The sequence below is a fragment of the Clupea harengus genome, chromosome 11 (genome assembly GCF_900700415.2).
Source record: "Clupea harengus chromosome 11, Ch_v2.0.2, whole genome shotgun sequence".
NCBI classification, from domain to species: domain Eukaryota; kingdom Metazoa; phylum Chordata; class Actinopteri; order Clupeiformes; family Clupeidae; genus Clupea; species Clupea harengus.
The window spans coordinates 17,843,992-17,860,278 of record NC_045162.1 but is presented as its reverse complement, the minus strand read 5'-3'; the positions used below and the strand labels follow the sequence as shown (position 1 = coordinate 17,860,278).

Below are 16,287 nucleotides of genomic sequence, written 5' to 3'. Positions count from 1 at the left end.
CAGACACCAGCTGAGATACCAGAGAGCATTAGAACAAACAGGAAGTGCTTTCACGACAGTTTCTTCCCGGAGGCTATCAGACTACTTGCGACTGTCATTGAAGCTGGAAAGAAATACCCGGCCCCCAGTTAACTCACACACAGGCATACTTTTTTTTTTAAACTTTTTTTATACACACACACACACACACACACACACATGCTCTGTTGTTTTTGTGTTTCTTACTGATTGAGAGATCCACACAGGAATTCCGATGCTCTTACAAATTTGTACCTGAGCAAATGGCAAATGAAGTCTTGAATCTTGAGAAGCACTCAGTCTTGTAACAGCAAGTCACAAGTTCATAGTTTGGAGCTGGGAACAGACAGCGTTCATGTATGTGTGTATGAATGTATGTCTATATGCATGTCTGTGCATGTGTGTTTGTGTGTGTGTATGTGTGTGTGTATTGTCTCTACTTCCTGCATTCATTTTTTTTTCACTGTTTCTATCCTCTCTGAGTTGACATATTTTCTCCATCTAGAATGCACTTCTGCAGACTAACCACTAGGTGTCCTCTTGGTGCAGGTGTGTTTGCATCCGGCACTGTTAAGACCCTTACATCATATTTGGAAAGCAGCAATGAGGTCATGAAGAGTATTGTTACATAATTTCCAGGAGGCATGAGACACCATAGTAATTTCTCTGAATCAGCTCCTGTCAATCACATTATCATCCAACAAAGGATCCTTACAGCCAGAGGTGTGGAAGCATTAGTTTTTTATTTATTAATTCATTTTAAGCATTATTTTATTTTAATTCAGAGCAACATATCAAAGCTGACTTGTTTTCCAAGGCTGTACAAACCCAGTCAAAATGTAAATATTTAGAGCTTTATATATCATTTTATTCAGTAACGTTACAAGGCTTCAGTGATTGAAGAATTGTGTCCACTGTAGCTGTACATGCGAAATGGTGTGGTAAAAGTCAGAATAAATTATCAGGCGAATTCTGTAGTGTACCACTTTAACGTTTTATTTGCACATTCAATATGTGTTAACAAAACCAACAGACAGACTAGCATTAGTGTTATATTTTGCGTATTATTTCATGGCATTTTGCAGATTTGCAAAGGTCAATTTTTTCCCAGTTACTTCAGACTCACACTCCAAGTATATGCACAGTTTGCACAATTCAAAGTACTGTATAATTTACAACAATCCCTGGTCATGATCAGCACATTAATTAAATACAGCTTTCATTTGATTCCATTTTGTACATCTAACCACATAGTCCAAATCAGGTTGGTTAGAGTTCAAAATACAAAAAACAGCATTGGATGTGAAGGCTAGGCTCAGAGGAGTGAAGGGAGTTTAAGAGGGCGTTGACTTGGCAGGGAGTTAAGCTCATGTGTGTTATGAGAGCACTTAGCCTTCCAATGTGTCCAAATATCCCTTAGCACCACCTACAGCAGAAAGCTACAAGGAATCTGCCAACGCAGAAAACATCCATTCAGATAAAAAAAAAACAGCTTTCATTGTGGCAAAAAATGCTGATGTATGACACTAAGAAACACATGTAAATAATTGGCTCCCACGTGTGTCTCTGTGCACACAGACAAACAAACGAAATGTGCAGGGTTGGGTTATCAAGCTGAGGCTTTCTTAACACCTGGTAAATGATGATGAAACTGGTGGTGAAGTTCACAGGTGTTTCGCACTAAACTGTGCCACCTTCACAGGAGCCAACCGTCTTCACAGGACCCTACAGTTTTCACAGGAGCCTACAGTGCCTTGGCAAAAACAATACTATAATTCACACTACAGCACTGTTGACAGACTATGCGGATGTGTGCATACTTTTATCTATATGTGTGTCAGGGTGGCGTGTAAGGATGTGTCCGTGATGAGTAACAAAAGGAAGGCCTTTTCTATGTCCTCAGAGAACAGAGATGACACCATTTTTTCAGCATATATGTGTATTTTCTCTGCTTCCTGCGCAGATCGCAAATGTTTTGTTGTTTCACCGTTTCGTCCTCTCGTTCCTCTCTGAGTTAGCAGGAGGGGCCTCAGCTGTGTTCAGAGGCTCTGAGCGCTCGAGTGCTCTTGCTGCTCTCGCCATAGGAGATCCCCAGAAGCCTGTGGCCAATCTTACACACGTCATCTTGCAGACTGAAACTAATACAGCACAGGAGTTATGCAACATGTATTCTCATCTTTAATCCCAATAAGGTATACGTAACAGGTGTGATTATATAAAGACCAAGATGGGCGATGGGAGTGAGGAGAGGCAGACACTTGTCTATGAGAGAGAGAGAGAGCGAGAGAGGGAGAAAGAGAGAGGTCAAAGTGACTTCTTCCACGTCACAGCAGTGCTGTGGTGGTGGCCCACCTGTGTCTCATCCTTCTGGTGGGTGTGTGCCTTGCCAAACCCTAGCTCCGCTCTCCACTGCGCATCACCCTTGTGTCTGTCCCATCCACTGCAAGTCACACTGACTGACAGCAGGTAAAGGAGGCTATGAGGATGGGAACTTTCCACTGCAGTTCAGACTTAGTCATTTGAATGTTGCCATTACTGAACTAATACTGTCTTGAGACTGAGTAGAAAATAGCCACAGAGGGGGTTGGATGGATGGGTTCTAAGGGAAAATAAAATGCTAAGATGAGAAGAACTGATATGAATTCAAACCCACATACAGCAAGTCTTGACAAGATTTCCATGAGACATCCTGATAGTCGTCTATCATCCTGATCGTGAAATATAGAACAATTCAAAGGTTTTGCAAGGCAATGTTGGTGCACTAATTTCACTTTTTACAAAAAAGTCGAAACAAATACAAAAGGGCAACCTAAAAAAGTGGGAGGCCTTGACAAATTAGTGTAATCCTATACTGTACATGAAGAAATGCAGTCATTTCAGTCATGGGTGTCTGTCCTTCATTAAAATCCTCAATTGCGCCCCCTACAATCAGGACTATAGCTCATATGTAATAGTTTTTTATAAGCCGGTGAGATGGCTGTGTGAGGTGCAAGCCGTCGCGTCACAATGAGAAAGCACAGAAGACAGTGAGAGCTGCAGTTTAGTTATTCTGACCAAGACAGAGCAGTATTGGGTATGTTACAGTAGCTGAGCACAACCTTTTTCTACAAAAAAAACAGGGTTTGTTTATGGTAGCAATCCCAAGGCAGTCGCTGTCTAGTGGTATTATTGGTCAGAAAGTTCTGTTTTGAGTCTGATATTGAAGAGCCAGAGAAGCATGAGGGAAGGAGCTTGATTGGGGGCAATATGTCTGCTCAGAAATCGTCATCCCAACTCATTAGCAAGTCTTACAATGAAATAAATCTTCCAAAAGAAAAATAATTTGACATCACATTTTTAGAACGATTGCTGTACACCATCTGCCTGGTTTGCTATATTTGGTTGAACAAAAAAATATCACTCTATTTCAACAACAACACTTCTTTTTGCTCACTGGCTTTCTTTTCTTGTGGAAAAAAAACATCTGTTTCATTGATCTGACATGCGATACAACCAGTGCAAGGAGAGATTAGTGAATTCCGACGTTATACAATTATTAGAAAATGAAAAGCAAAACTTGGGCTTCGGTCCCCAAAACACCACCACCAAAAGATGATAACAGTCTTGTATTCATAGTCATATTTTGTTCTCCATGGTGACTATTCTTTTGTGACAGTGTAATTGTATATGTGTGTCACAACTTGTGTTTTTAGTGTGTCAGTATTTGTGTTCAAGTCCTTTTTGAATGGAAACTGATGTTTAGTTCCCTTTGTCCACTTTGTTTAGAAGAGTGAGATCACTCTCAGACAGAGGTCTTTTGCTTACATATGTCAGTGTGCATGAACTTCTGGTGTCCATGTATGTGCGTAAATGCATATGCATGTAGGAGTTTAAATGAGTGTTTGTGTGTATGAGCATTTGTGTATGGGTGTATATATGTGTGTGTATGTGCGACTGTGTTTGGGTGTGTATGTGAGACAGAGAGAGGAGATGAAGGCATCTCACCTGTACAGAGTTATTTTGCTTTCATATATGAACTTGCATGTGTGCATGTATTCTGTTTGTAAGTAGGCATGACGTTTGCATGTATGCATATCTGTCTGTGGGTTTGTTTGTGCATGTACGTTTAAGTGTATGTCGAAGACATGTTGGTGCGTGCATGCGTATGCGCGTGTACATCTGTGTGTGTGTGTGTATGTATGTATGTGTGTGTTCTCAGCCGGTTCTAGTACTCGCTCAGGCTGTGCCACTTGGACACCTCCCGGCGCGGGTTGCCGCAGACCTCATGCCAGTGGGCAGCGCCGGTCGGCAAGGAGCTCCGCGCCCCCAGGACCAGGCGGCCCACCACCTCGTTCTTAGTGGTGCGGTCGAAGTCCATGACCAGGAACTCCACGGAGATGTCGGGCAGCAGCTCGGCCGGCACGTCGTAGATGAAGGACTCGTTGAAGACGGGGTCCAGCGTGCCCTTCTTCACGTGGGTCTTTTTCTTGGCGATGCGCCGGCGACCGTAATACACGTTCACTTTCACGTACGGGTCTAGGGAGTACGGGGGTTGGGGGGGGATTGGGAATATGGAAAGGGAAAGGAGATAAAGAAGAGGGTAGGGAAGAAAAATGGGGATGGAAGGAGAAAAAAAGAGAGGAAAGAAGAGGAGAACGAGATGAGAAAGCAGCAACACACTAGGACACTCGCATAGTTAAACTGAAAGGATTGAGACAGCTTGCCTAATTGAATGCCTTTAGTTAACTGAAACCCGTGTGGTTTTAAACCTCTGAAGATTAAATCAAAGAGATCTCAACATTAAAAAATCTACATTAGTGACATACATGAATTTTTTTTTTAGTTTTTCTTTATACTTAAAAACAGCTAAAACTACCAGTGGTTTAGTCTACTGTATTATTAGAAATGTCCTGGCACAGAGTACATTAAATAGATATGACATTAACACTCACTGCCAGAGAGTCCGGTGATATCCATCTTGGGGAGGTGCTTGGCCTTGAGCACCACCACGCTGAGCCGGTGAGGGACAGGCTGGTAGGACAGAGACACCAGCAGCTCCCCGCGGCTCACACACTACACACACAAGACACAGGACATGGAATCAGTATGTATACTAACACGAGTACATATCTTCATCCTCCCTCTCTGTATCTTTCTCTCTCTCTCTCTCTCTCTCTCTCTCTCTCTCTCTGTCTAACATACACACACAATCAATACTTTTTTTTTTAAAGTATTAACATCAGCAAAGTCCATATCTATGGACTGTTGTATGCAATTCATTGCATGTATGCTGTAAGCAATATTGGATGTAATGCACGAATCACACCACAATACACACACACAGGGAGAGAGAGAGACACAGAGACAAAAACAAATATTTATTCTATACTACTGTATGCTATTACGCTATTATAAGCAACATCTATCATTTTGGCCACAGTGGATTGAGATTAACTTGACTCCAATGATGTCTTGTAGAGAAATTAATTACTGAAAAAAAATTAATGTAAAAAAATAAATGAATATAAATGAATCAGCATTCAAGCATTTCTACTTAGTGACATATCAAAACAGATCTTAATTGACTTCAGCCCAAACTGTTTCTAATTAAAATGACTTCATCTGCAGAGATTAATTTCTAAGATTCAGTCCCTGCTAATTGAATTCCACCCTTGAAAATACAGCAATGGCATCATGAAGGGCAGCCTTGCTGAGTAATACCACTATCACAAAGCACTTCCTAGCTAGAACACAGAGAAGTGAGTCAGACGCCATCGGATCCCATACTTTCTGTGAACCCACTCTTAACCGGTCCTCATTAGAGACCAGCGTTTATTAGAGGAGACAGCCTTGGTGGTGATATCATACGAAAGCCTGGCTGATTAGACGTACCCTTTTCATGAAAGTCCCTTTGTGCCAGAGATAACATGGGCCTTTAAGCATGTCTTCCTCTGGCCAGCTGCAAGTAAAGGCTTCAATGGCCCCTAAAATCAATATACACTGACCTTGCGGCTGGCCAACCCAATATACTGCATCTGAGAGATAGGGAGCTGTTTGTGTGTGTCCAGATGTTAAGGTGACTTGGCATTTTCACCGCCTCCACAAGATCAAGAAAGTAGGATAACACATCTATTTGTAGCGAGGCCCGGCAAAATCACTGAAAAATTGTGGACACTAGAATGTTAGCGTTGGCTAAATGTCATGTATTTAACTCGGCAGGCTTAAACACTATCCTCAAAAGTAATGGCAGCGAGGACAACATCACCTGGAGTGGATTCACCACATCTGCATCTCCACCAGCTGTATGTGATACATCTTATCAGTGGTGAAGTTAGGAGACCTCGAGACTGTTATTAGTTAGCCATAAGAATGTATGCAACTAAGGAGAAAAATCTGTTGTTTCTGTGAACGAGCTAGGTGATGTTTTATGTTTCAAACTTTCAATCTAAACTTCTCGCAAACTTCGAAACAACAGAATGGTGGACCAATATGCTTTTCAGTCATGGCCTTCATTCTCATTATCCTGAGAAAATCACACTGAGCCACACAGGGAATGACAGTGAGTGCCCATGACCATTGGCTGTGTAATGTAACAGCCCCCACCACTGAGTTATAGCATTGTTAACCACCCCCTCTCCTTTACTCTATCCAAATAAAGGTGGATTTTTTTCAGTCTGACTGGTAATGGACTGCATTTATATAGCACTTTTCAACTCATAGAGCACTCAAAGCACTTTACAGATGAATGCCTAAGACATCTACCCATTCATCCATCAATGGCAGAGGCTAATGTCTAAGTTGCCAACCTGCATCAGGAACTGTCTTGCTCAATGACACTTTGTTGAGTCGGGATCAAACTAGCAACCTTCCGATTGCTAAACAACTCCTCTACCTCCTGAACCACTATCACCCACTGGCTGGCACAAGTTGGCACCCACGGGCATCCTCACCTGCATGCTCCTCTTGCTGATGTATTGTGTGAGCTGCACTTTGCCCGTGCTGGGGTCAACGCCGGCCAGTGGCACCACGGCCTCGCCGATGACATCGTCGCGGGCGAATCTGTCAAAGCTGAGCACCAGGAAGTGCAGCGTGAGCTCGGGCAGGGCGCTGTACGGCACGCCGTAGAAGGTGAAAGTCTCGTCAAAGACGGGCTGGCGGGTGCGTCGGAGCACGCGGGTCTTGACGCGGTGCTTCTTCTCGGGCAGGATGGTCATCTTGACGTAAGGGTCAGCACTGTCGGCCCGCTCGTCCACAGCCGGGAGCCCGCGGGCCGCCTGGATGGTAACCACCAGGGCCTTCTTGGGGAAGTTGTAGTCCACGGCAAGGCTGAGCTCGCCCAGGCTTTGCAGCTCGTCTTCGGTGGCTGGGGTGAAAGGAGTGGCTGTGGCGCTGCTCTGGCCGCTGCTGCTGGTGCTGCTGGGGGCCGAGCCGCTCTCCAGGCAGCTGTAGTCGGCCCGGATGGGCAGGTCGCGCTCCATCCTTGGCGGGTGGCGGCTCACGCCCTCACACTGCCCGTCCTCTTCAGGCTGGTGGGTGTAGGGGACCTGCCCGTTTTCGGCCACTGCGGCTCCGTCGACCGCATCCACGACTGCTCCGCCCTGCTCCCCCTCGGTCGCCCCTTGACCCCCGCGCCCCCTCCATCCAGCTTTCCTGGCCAGTCGCACAACTCGCTTGTTGTTTGTCAGTGTCTCCGGGTAGATGCTGATGCCTTTCAGCATGTGGATAAACTTGTAGGGCGGGTCTGTCGAGGGGTTGTAGGGCTCTGATTGAATGCCGTGGAGCTTGTAGGCGCCCGTCAACCGGCGGCGCCGGCGCTGGCAGCACACCCAGAGGAAGACCAGTGTTACCACGGCGACCACCAAGACTCCTGCCCCAATGAAGCCTGCAAGCACTGGGGACATGTCTGAGAAGAGAGGGGACAGAGGAGACAACAGTTAATAACCTTAGCTACATAATCCACAATTACAGCCATTAGTCAATTTATTATTAATGTATTATTAATAATAAGGGGAAAGAAATATAGGGACAAAGTAATGAAGTCACATGGCACAGCAGGTGCTGGATTATTGTCCATATGGACAGTCTGTAGGGGGGGTGAGAGTCTTGGTTAGCTTCTCTGCAGAGGGGTGGTAATGAAGAGAACCACCTTGAATTCCCCCTCGAATGCCGACTGACATCCAGAACCTCAATGCACAGACCTAGGTGGAGCATCGCATTGTGCAGAGGTGGACTAAGCCAATGCCAAGATTGACTGCCGTGGTAAAAAATTCAGCCACTGTATATTGTAGGATCTCAATGACACCAGCAAGCAAAAGCTCTGTGAGACAGTGTGAATTTGGCCATGACGGCAGCACACAAGAGGCACACCACAGTTAGCTAACATGTCTCTCTACACAGCCCAGCAGTAAGTCAACCGACCGTTCAGCCACTGTAGGTGGCTAGACTAGAGTCTTCTACACTGTTATTTGAAGTCCATTATGGCCAATACACAATCAAAGACATAATAATTTGAACTTTTTTTAACAGATGTGTATAAAGTTGCTGATTGCCACACTACAATAGCTGCTCTCAATTGAAGGTTTTCACACTACTCAAAAACTATGGTGGAAAAATATAGGCTAGCATGGATGTCCACAAGTTCAGTTTTGCTACAAAATCTAGTTGATCCTATCACTGTCAATGTAAATTTAATCCACTGAATAGTGACAAGCCTGACCTTACAGGATGCTCAAGTGCTTTTGATAATTTTATATTTGTAGTTATCAATTATCATGCTTAAAATAGCCACTTTTGCAGCACTCTCTGCACTTTAATGTCCACATGAAGACTGGCTTTTGAACAATTTCAAAATAAAAGCCACAGAATACACACACTTGCAAATTCAGTGCCCACGTTTTTCCAGCTGCAAAGGTATTGGTGGTACACTGCATCTTTATATTTTTGTCATCTAAAATATTCTATACTTGTGTACACAGCCCATCCGTCAACATCGTCTTTCTTATATATAACTAATAAATTAGGCCTGATGCAATATGTCAGTCTGACACTGAATGTAAATCGGTGTGTTTGCCTGACTGCATATGTGTTTACATATATGTGCTCACCCAGAGATTTCTTTTAGAGCCAAAGGCCAGATCTTAAATAAAACAACAAAACCTCTCATAACTTCACCAAATTAAAGGATTGTAGGTGGTCTAAACAAGAAGGCTGAGGTACTGCAGTGACAAGATAAATGTTTACAGCCAAATGAAATAGCGACAGGCTGCTGCAAGTCTTTGGTCATGGTCACTAGCAGAGAATAGACTGTCTAGCTTACTGGATACAAACTGCATTGATGTGTACTTGTATTGCATTGTGTGATACATGTCTTATACTACTATATTTATTCAGATTTCAGATTGGGTATGTTTTCACTTTGCTGAGGCATTTCTGTACTGTATTTAGTGTGCGTATGTCTGTGCTCACGGCGAAAGATGCTACGGGAGTGAGTGGTTACTGGGAGTCAGTGAAGAAGTAGGGCGAGCTGAAGGCTGAGATAAGGACTTGTGAACAGCGTAAAGACGCAAGGAAAGGGAGGGGACGGGAGGGGACAGGAGGGGTGTCTCAGGTAGGTGGCCAGTGTCATAGGCAAGGACATGAAGAGTGTCAGTGTCATAAGCAAGGACATGAAGAGTTCAGCAATGCTCCTTTTAAATAGGACTCTGAGAATCTTAAGAACATCACATTCTTTCTATCATGTCCTCTAGGATCTTCCATTGCTGTAATTAGTGGAGCGAAACATGTTTTACAGACAAAACTAAAGACGTCGTAACATTCAACTTTCTCTCATATTAAATCTGAAAATATATCCTTATAGTACAAATCCATGGCACATCTACAGCACATCATATCAAGGGACAAGAAAAACACCTTCCTGAACCGCAAAAAAACCTGCAGAAAATCAAAACAGCATTGCAAAGACTTATTTTTGTCCTACAAACTGTCTATCCCCTGGCTTGTCTCAGGGCCCCTTCGCAGATGTGTGCTATTAGCAGCTCGTGAAGCGGACAGTATCCTGAGCCCTCCCACACAAACAGGCTGAATCATCAGCCCCTCCTGCGCGGCTCGCTGCTGCGGCCCCGTGGCATGGAGCCCGCAGCGTGACAGGAGCGCCTGCGAGACGTGAATCAGCACATCTGTGATGGGCGTACCGGGACGTCACTGTCTGTGTGGGCGCAGTGGCGGCATGAGAGATGGAGAGGCCATCCACTTTCACCTGCTTGTGGGTAAATGGTGCCTATATATGTATTTGTCCTGGTAGGAAGAATGGATTGGAAGGCAGGTTACTTCCTGTTGGAAGGGATGAGGGGTTGTCTATATATTGACAGTGGAGGTGGGTGGAGAGGTGACATGATTGATGAGAGGTTCAGTAGGTGCCTATGAGAGAGATAGGGTGGTGTCTACCTAGCCATCTAAGTGTGTGTGTGTGTATAAGTGTGTGTGTGAGTGTGTGTGTGTGTGTGTGTGTCTGTGTGTGTGTGTGTGTGGGGGGTGTGTGTGTGTGTGTGTGTGTGTGTGTGTGTGTGTGTGTGTGTGTGTGTGGGTATATAAGTATGTAGGTGGAACACTTTGCTTATGAGTGGGACAGGCAGAAACAGACGTGTCTCTAGGCGAAGTCTATGTGTAAGCATCATTACTGTCTGCAGGTAGGATAGGGCTGTGTGTCCTGTGTCTATATATAACAGCCTGGAGGTGGGTAGAAGGGAGAGGTGGCAGGTGGACTTTTCTTATCTGTGAGAGATAGACAGTTAGGGTACTGCCTGCAGAAGGTGTGAGGAAGGAGACTGTCCCTATCTCAGTGAGGAGAGTTAGACAGGTGGACAGACAGGCAAGTGAGTGACTGCTGTGAAGTGGTAGGAGATGAGGGAGGGAGAAGAGGTAGAGCTAGGAAGAGTTTTTGGTTGAGTGGGTTGTATGACACACAAGGAGATCTGATGTTGGAAATCACAGCACAGGCTAGTGCATTTCCAGAACTTTCCTTCACTGACCTTAAATTTGAACTGGTATTTTTTATGTGCATGTATGGATAAAGAGGCTTTGTTCCTGGGGCAGAGCTGTGTGTGTGTGTGTGTGTGTGTGTGTGTGTGTGTGTGTGTGTGTGTGTGTGTGTGTGTGTCTGTCTGTCTAAGGGGTGGAGGAGTGCTGGCAGGCCTGTGTTCTGGTTTGTGTGCCACCACTGAGGCATGATGGAAGAGCAGCTGAGCACACAATGCAGCATACCAAACAGCCTTGCCAGTCTGCAGCAGGGGAGAGACACACACCCATATGCACACACACACACACACACACACACACACACACACACACACACACACACACACACACACACACACACACACACACACACACACACACACACACACACACACACACACACACAAACACACACCCATATGCACACACACACAAGCAGACAGGATACACACACACACGTATATACGAGCAGACAGGACATACACACAAATGCATGCACACACACACACACACACACACACATAGACATATGCAGAAAAGACACACACACAGAGAGAGAGAGAGAGAGAGAGCAGATGTGGAGGACACATGAAACCTGACAGAACACACACTTGTACAAGAGCTGACAGGACACACACACTCACGGGACAGGGCACAGCAAAAATATGCTCCTTACTCCGAAATTCTACTCTGACAAGTATCATAACCAGCATAGAAACTCCAGGATATGCAGTATGCATCAGTGTAGGCATTTATTGCAGCTCTAGGATTACCCGCATAGCTCAGTAAAATATAACATAAAATGTCTGCATATGTCACTGTGTTTGTGGCCGCGCAGAGCTCACCAGCGACCTGAGGCAGGCTTGGTGCTCTCTGGGGCTGTGGTGGAGGCTGCTTGCTATGTACGCCCCCTCACTGTCACAGCAGTGACTTTTCTGCTGCGCTGATGAAAGACAGCGTAAATGTGCCAGCAGCATGTGTGGTGGGAGACTTTGGTTACGACTGTGGTGGGACCCTGGGCATAGCCTGGCTCTGCAGAAAAGGGCTGGTGATGTGTGTGTGTGTGTGTGTGTGTTTGTGTGTATGTGTGTGTGTGTGTGTGTGTGTGTGTGTGTGTGTGTGTGTGGGTGGGTGTGTGCATCTGTCTATACGTGCATCTGTGTGGTGTGTGTGCGTGTGTATGTGTGCATGTCCTTGTGTGTGTGTGTCCGCTGGATGTGCGTGAGTGTGTGTGTGTGTGTGCACGTGCGTCTGTCTGTGTGTGTGCATGTGTGCATTAATCTGTGTGTATGTGTGTGTGTGTGTGTGTGTGTGTGTGTGTGTGTGTGTGTGTGCATTCATGTGTGTGCGTCTACCTATGAGTGTGTGGCAGGGGGTTGGGGTTTGAGAGAACACCCCCCCCCCCCTCTCTACCATCCCCCTTGGAGTATATGCAAAGGCCTGAGATGAGATGCCATGGCTCTTATTTCCCGTGATGGCATCTCTGCCTGTCACAGTGCAGCTCAGTAACACACGGCTGTCATGGAATGATGAACTGTGGGTATGAGACACATTGGCTCACATTAAAGCATGTCTACAGGGCCTATAAAAAAACACACACACACACACGCTTGACTGAACACCATCTTACAACAGACCGGGGGTGCATTAGCATAACACAAAAAGGAAATAAGTAATATAGTCCGGGCAAAAAATGCTGCATACTTTCTAAATCATAGATTCATTTTACTTAGTCATATTATGGGATAAATTACAACTGGTACATTAAACCAAATAGCTTTATAGATGCTTGACTATACTATATTCATACTATTGCAACTAGATGTCAACGAGTCTAGTGAAATATGTCACGGCATGGTGGTGAGGTGATAGAAGGGTTCAGAGGTTAGGTTAAAGGTTGTAAGGTCAAGCAGTGTGTGTGAAAGGGAGGATGCTGAGGAAGAGAGACAAACATATACACTAAGGGTGTGTGTGTGATGTGCGAGCATCTCTCTCTCTCTCTCTCTCTCTCTCTCTCTCTCTCTCTCTCTCTCTCTCTCTCTCTCTCTGTATGTGTGTGTGTGTGTGTGTGTTTAGGATTGAGGAAGAGGCCAGTTGGCATCGGACCTTGAGCGACAAACAGACAAAGTCCCCTCAAGCTCACGGTTAACACCTACAGACACAGATAAACATAGTGAGAGAACCAAACCTGACATCTCATCCATCACCCATTTCTTCCAAAGAAAAAAACCCTCTCTCTTCATTGTGCCATGCTCTCTTTATGCTCTCTGCTGTCCGTGTTAGCTCTTGCCTAGCTCTGCATCCCTAGACAAAGAGACTGGCCTTCCGTCCTGTTATTGGTCACTGGCACCCTGCTCAGAATTCCAGCTGAATGATGTCACAATTTTGGAAAACAATCTGAGGGAACCAGCTGCTCCAGTTGCCTAGATACACCCCCCGGGGTTAAACCCCAGCCTTTACCCCAAACAAATGCACACACAGAGACTCTCTCTCTCTCTCTCTCTCTCTCTCTCCCTCTCTCTCTGTATCTGTCTCTTACTGAAATTCCCACACATTTCCAAGCTTGAATTCAAAACATCAGTCCATATCTTAAAATGAAATGCTGTTTCTGCACAAAAATGAACACAGTGTGCGATCCAATGTCATGTTCAGTGATGCTTGCAAATACACACAGTGACAGAAACGTGTTTGTTATTTTCAACTGAATATGAAAGTATGGTGATATATGCATTATACATCAATTGTGATGATGCAAAGCATCCAACCATAAAGCCAAGTTGTGAAATCCATCAGGTTCAAACATATGACCTGACTACATATTACATAATGTCTCCAATACTTTTCCCTTAGGCAGCCAATGAAGTGAGAGAAGAGGACTTGTTTGACTTGATTGAGATTCCTGCCTGCATTGCCTATTTAAAATCCTGAGTCCTGCTCATTCAGGTGGAAAGTTGGGCCAAATCTTAAATATTGCATGGTGCTCACAGTTATGATTTCAAAAAGTCTGAATGTCTACAACAACAGATCAAATATTGTACGTATAATTGTACACATACTCCAATGCCTTGTGCCCCTATTCCTCAAAAGGAAAAAAAAACAAAATTCCAAAATTTGGAATGCATCTACAAAACCAAATCAGAATATTAATATTTTCTACAAGGGTGCATGGAAATTGTAAATGTAGTTGTCTATGCCATGTGCTGCATTCAATTGCTGGACACTCATATGCTACTTGTAGAGTGATGTGTTTGACTGCCCCTCAGGGCCAATCACAGGATGTGGCCATATGGCTGGGGGCTCGCTCAAAACCAAATGCTTATGACACGTACCATGCATTATGTTGCTTTATATTAAAGCTGCTATGTAACGCAGATTATCTGGATGTCAATAGTTTGGTAATGGCATTTCTGCAATGTGCTATGTATACATTATGGTAGACATATACAGTTAAGTGCATTATGAGTCTCTTAAGGATTGAAGCCACTGCACATCGCAGTCATTATCAGACCCTCGTGACAGCTTAAAGCTGGGATGAGAGAGAGAATGGCTGACTGTTGTGGTCGCAACGGATTTCCAATCATGTTTACAAGAACACTCTCATCAAAGATAACATTATAGCCATGTTAAATCTGTACCCCAGTTATCACATAAAAGCTTACATTACAGCATGTGATCCTGTAACATCCATCATCAAGGTCCTCTACTGCAGCAAACATAGACTAACACAGACAGACCCAGAGAGGCACAGCACAGGCAAGGAAATATACAGTACACTGTAAGATTTACAGTGTAGACAACATTCTAAACATTTGTTCAAATACGGCCAGCAGAGATGACCAGTTAAGCTACAGGGGTCTCACTAATCGGCTTCACTTTAATGATGCGACGAACACTGACCAGCCACACAACAGAGCGTGATGCGTGACCTATTTTGTTCCATCACTCAGATCTCTAGTCCCGGAATTGTTCTGCTTGTATGCACATAATCAATCTGCTGTTAGATAGGAGCATGGCATCCAGATGTTGTGCTCTGGTGGAGTGACATAGGTTGGGGGTGAGTGGGGGTAGGGGGTGGCGGGGTGACATCCCTTGTTTCCTGAATAGGCTCTCACACCCCACCCAGACCAGAAGGATGAATCTATTCATGAGTTCATATTAATGATCATAGCTTATGTGACCGAAACTAGACAAAATGTCACTAACAATAATAAATACAGGCACCTTCATTGCAGGAACCCTCAGGAAAATCAAGCCAACCAGCTACTGTAGCGGTCTTCATTACCATGCTGTCATTTAAGGGCCTCTTTCCCCCTGTACATGATATTTAAAAGTGAAGTAAAACGCAGAGCTCCACCCGTTGTGCATACACTATGCTGGACAGCGACCAATTACACACAGAACCATTACGTATCGACCAATGTTTATCCAACTTTATCTGATAATAGACCGAAAACGCAATACCCTATTGATAAATGTTAGAGGGACAGCAGGGAGTGGACCGCGCATCCCACCCTTCTCCATGGGAGCGGTGTGCTTGTACGTTTTCAGGGAGCACAGGGTTTCTCGACCTCTCACCACACAACAAGCACAAAACAGAGATTCAATGCAATTTTGTGAACCCTGTTAAAAATGGCAAAAACCCAAGACGCTTGATTGCTGGGTTAGGCTGTAGTGTAGTAGCTTAATTCGGGTGATGAAACTGCCGTCAACAAAATTAACATGCCGATAGACCAATGCCATAAGGGTACTAAAACACACAATTCCTTACATAAAGGAATGACTTACACAAAATCACACGCTATTCACCGATAAAGACGACTAGGTTACGATGTAAAACCTGGCCTGTTACTTACCGTATGCTGCTCGGATTTCGGTGATCTCAGCCATTTTGAGAGACAAGGCGTTGATGTCTGTTGAAATAATCAAAATTGCGCCGCAGGCCACGGGATGTATCTTAGTCTTTGTTTTATTTCCCAATCTCGATACGTCTAATAGCTACATATCGTTAATTGTAAACGTTTTCTGGAATTGGATTTCGGCTCGGCCAGTCACGTTGGCGCTCCGTCCTGGCCTGGTGGTTGATGATGCTATGACGGCGGGTGCTCGGATGCAGCGACACACTGGTACTCTGTCAAACGCAGGGATTAGAACCGCCCATAGAAGTGTCAATAATGTACAACACGCCCTATTTCTCCGTGCCCGCTTTGCTAATGAGGCAAATGAACTTAGTTCCCACGGCTTTCTCATAGGACGCTTTGGCCATCAAGATGTCAAGGA

General features: G+C 44.8%; 1 protein-coding gene across 1 annotated transcript; it reads right to left on the bottom strand.

The window, feature by feature from the left end:
* Positions 1 to 993: 993 nt before the first annotated feature.
* Positions 994 to 16,248, bottom strand: syt11b (synaptotagmin XIb). Its single transcript, XM_031575919.2, has 4 exons — positions 15,864 to 16,248; positions 6,948 to 7,900; positions 4,950 to 5,070; positions 994 to 4,533 (listed from the first exon to the last, which is right to left on the bottom strand). Exons 1-4 carry the CDS (start codon positions 15,895 to 15,897, stop codon positions 4,223 to 4,225), a joined length of 1,419 nt encoding a protein of 472 aa, XP_031431779.1. The 5' UTR covers positions 15,898 to 16,248; the 3' UTR covers positions 994 to 4,222.
* Positions 16,249 to 16,287: the final 39 nt, after the last annotated feature.

What these genes read in the sequence shown, in the direction of transcription:
- syt11b (XM_031575919.2), bottom strand. Translation starts at nt 15,897, where the DNA reads ATGGCTGAGATCACCGAAATCCGAGCAGCATACG. An exon ending in TCAGCAAGAGGAGCATGCAG is followed by an intron (nt 5,071 to 6,947) that starts GTGAGGATGCCC and finishes TTGTGTGTGTAG; the next exon opens with TGTGTGAGCCGCGGGGAGCT. An exon ending in TATCACCGGACTCTCTGGCA is followed by an intron (nt 4,534 to 4,949) that starts GTGAGTGTTAAT and finishes CGTACTCCCTAG; the next exon opens with ACCCGTACGTGAAAGTGAAC.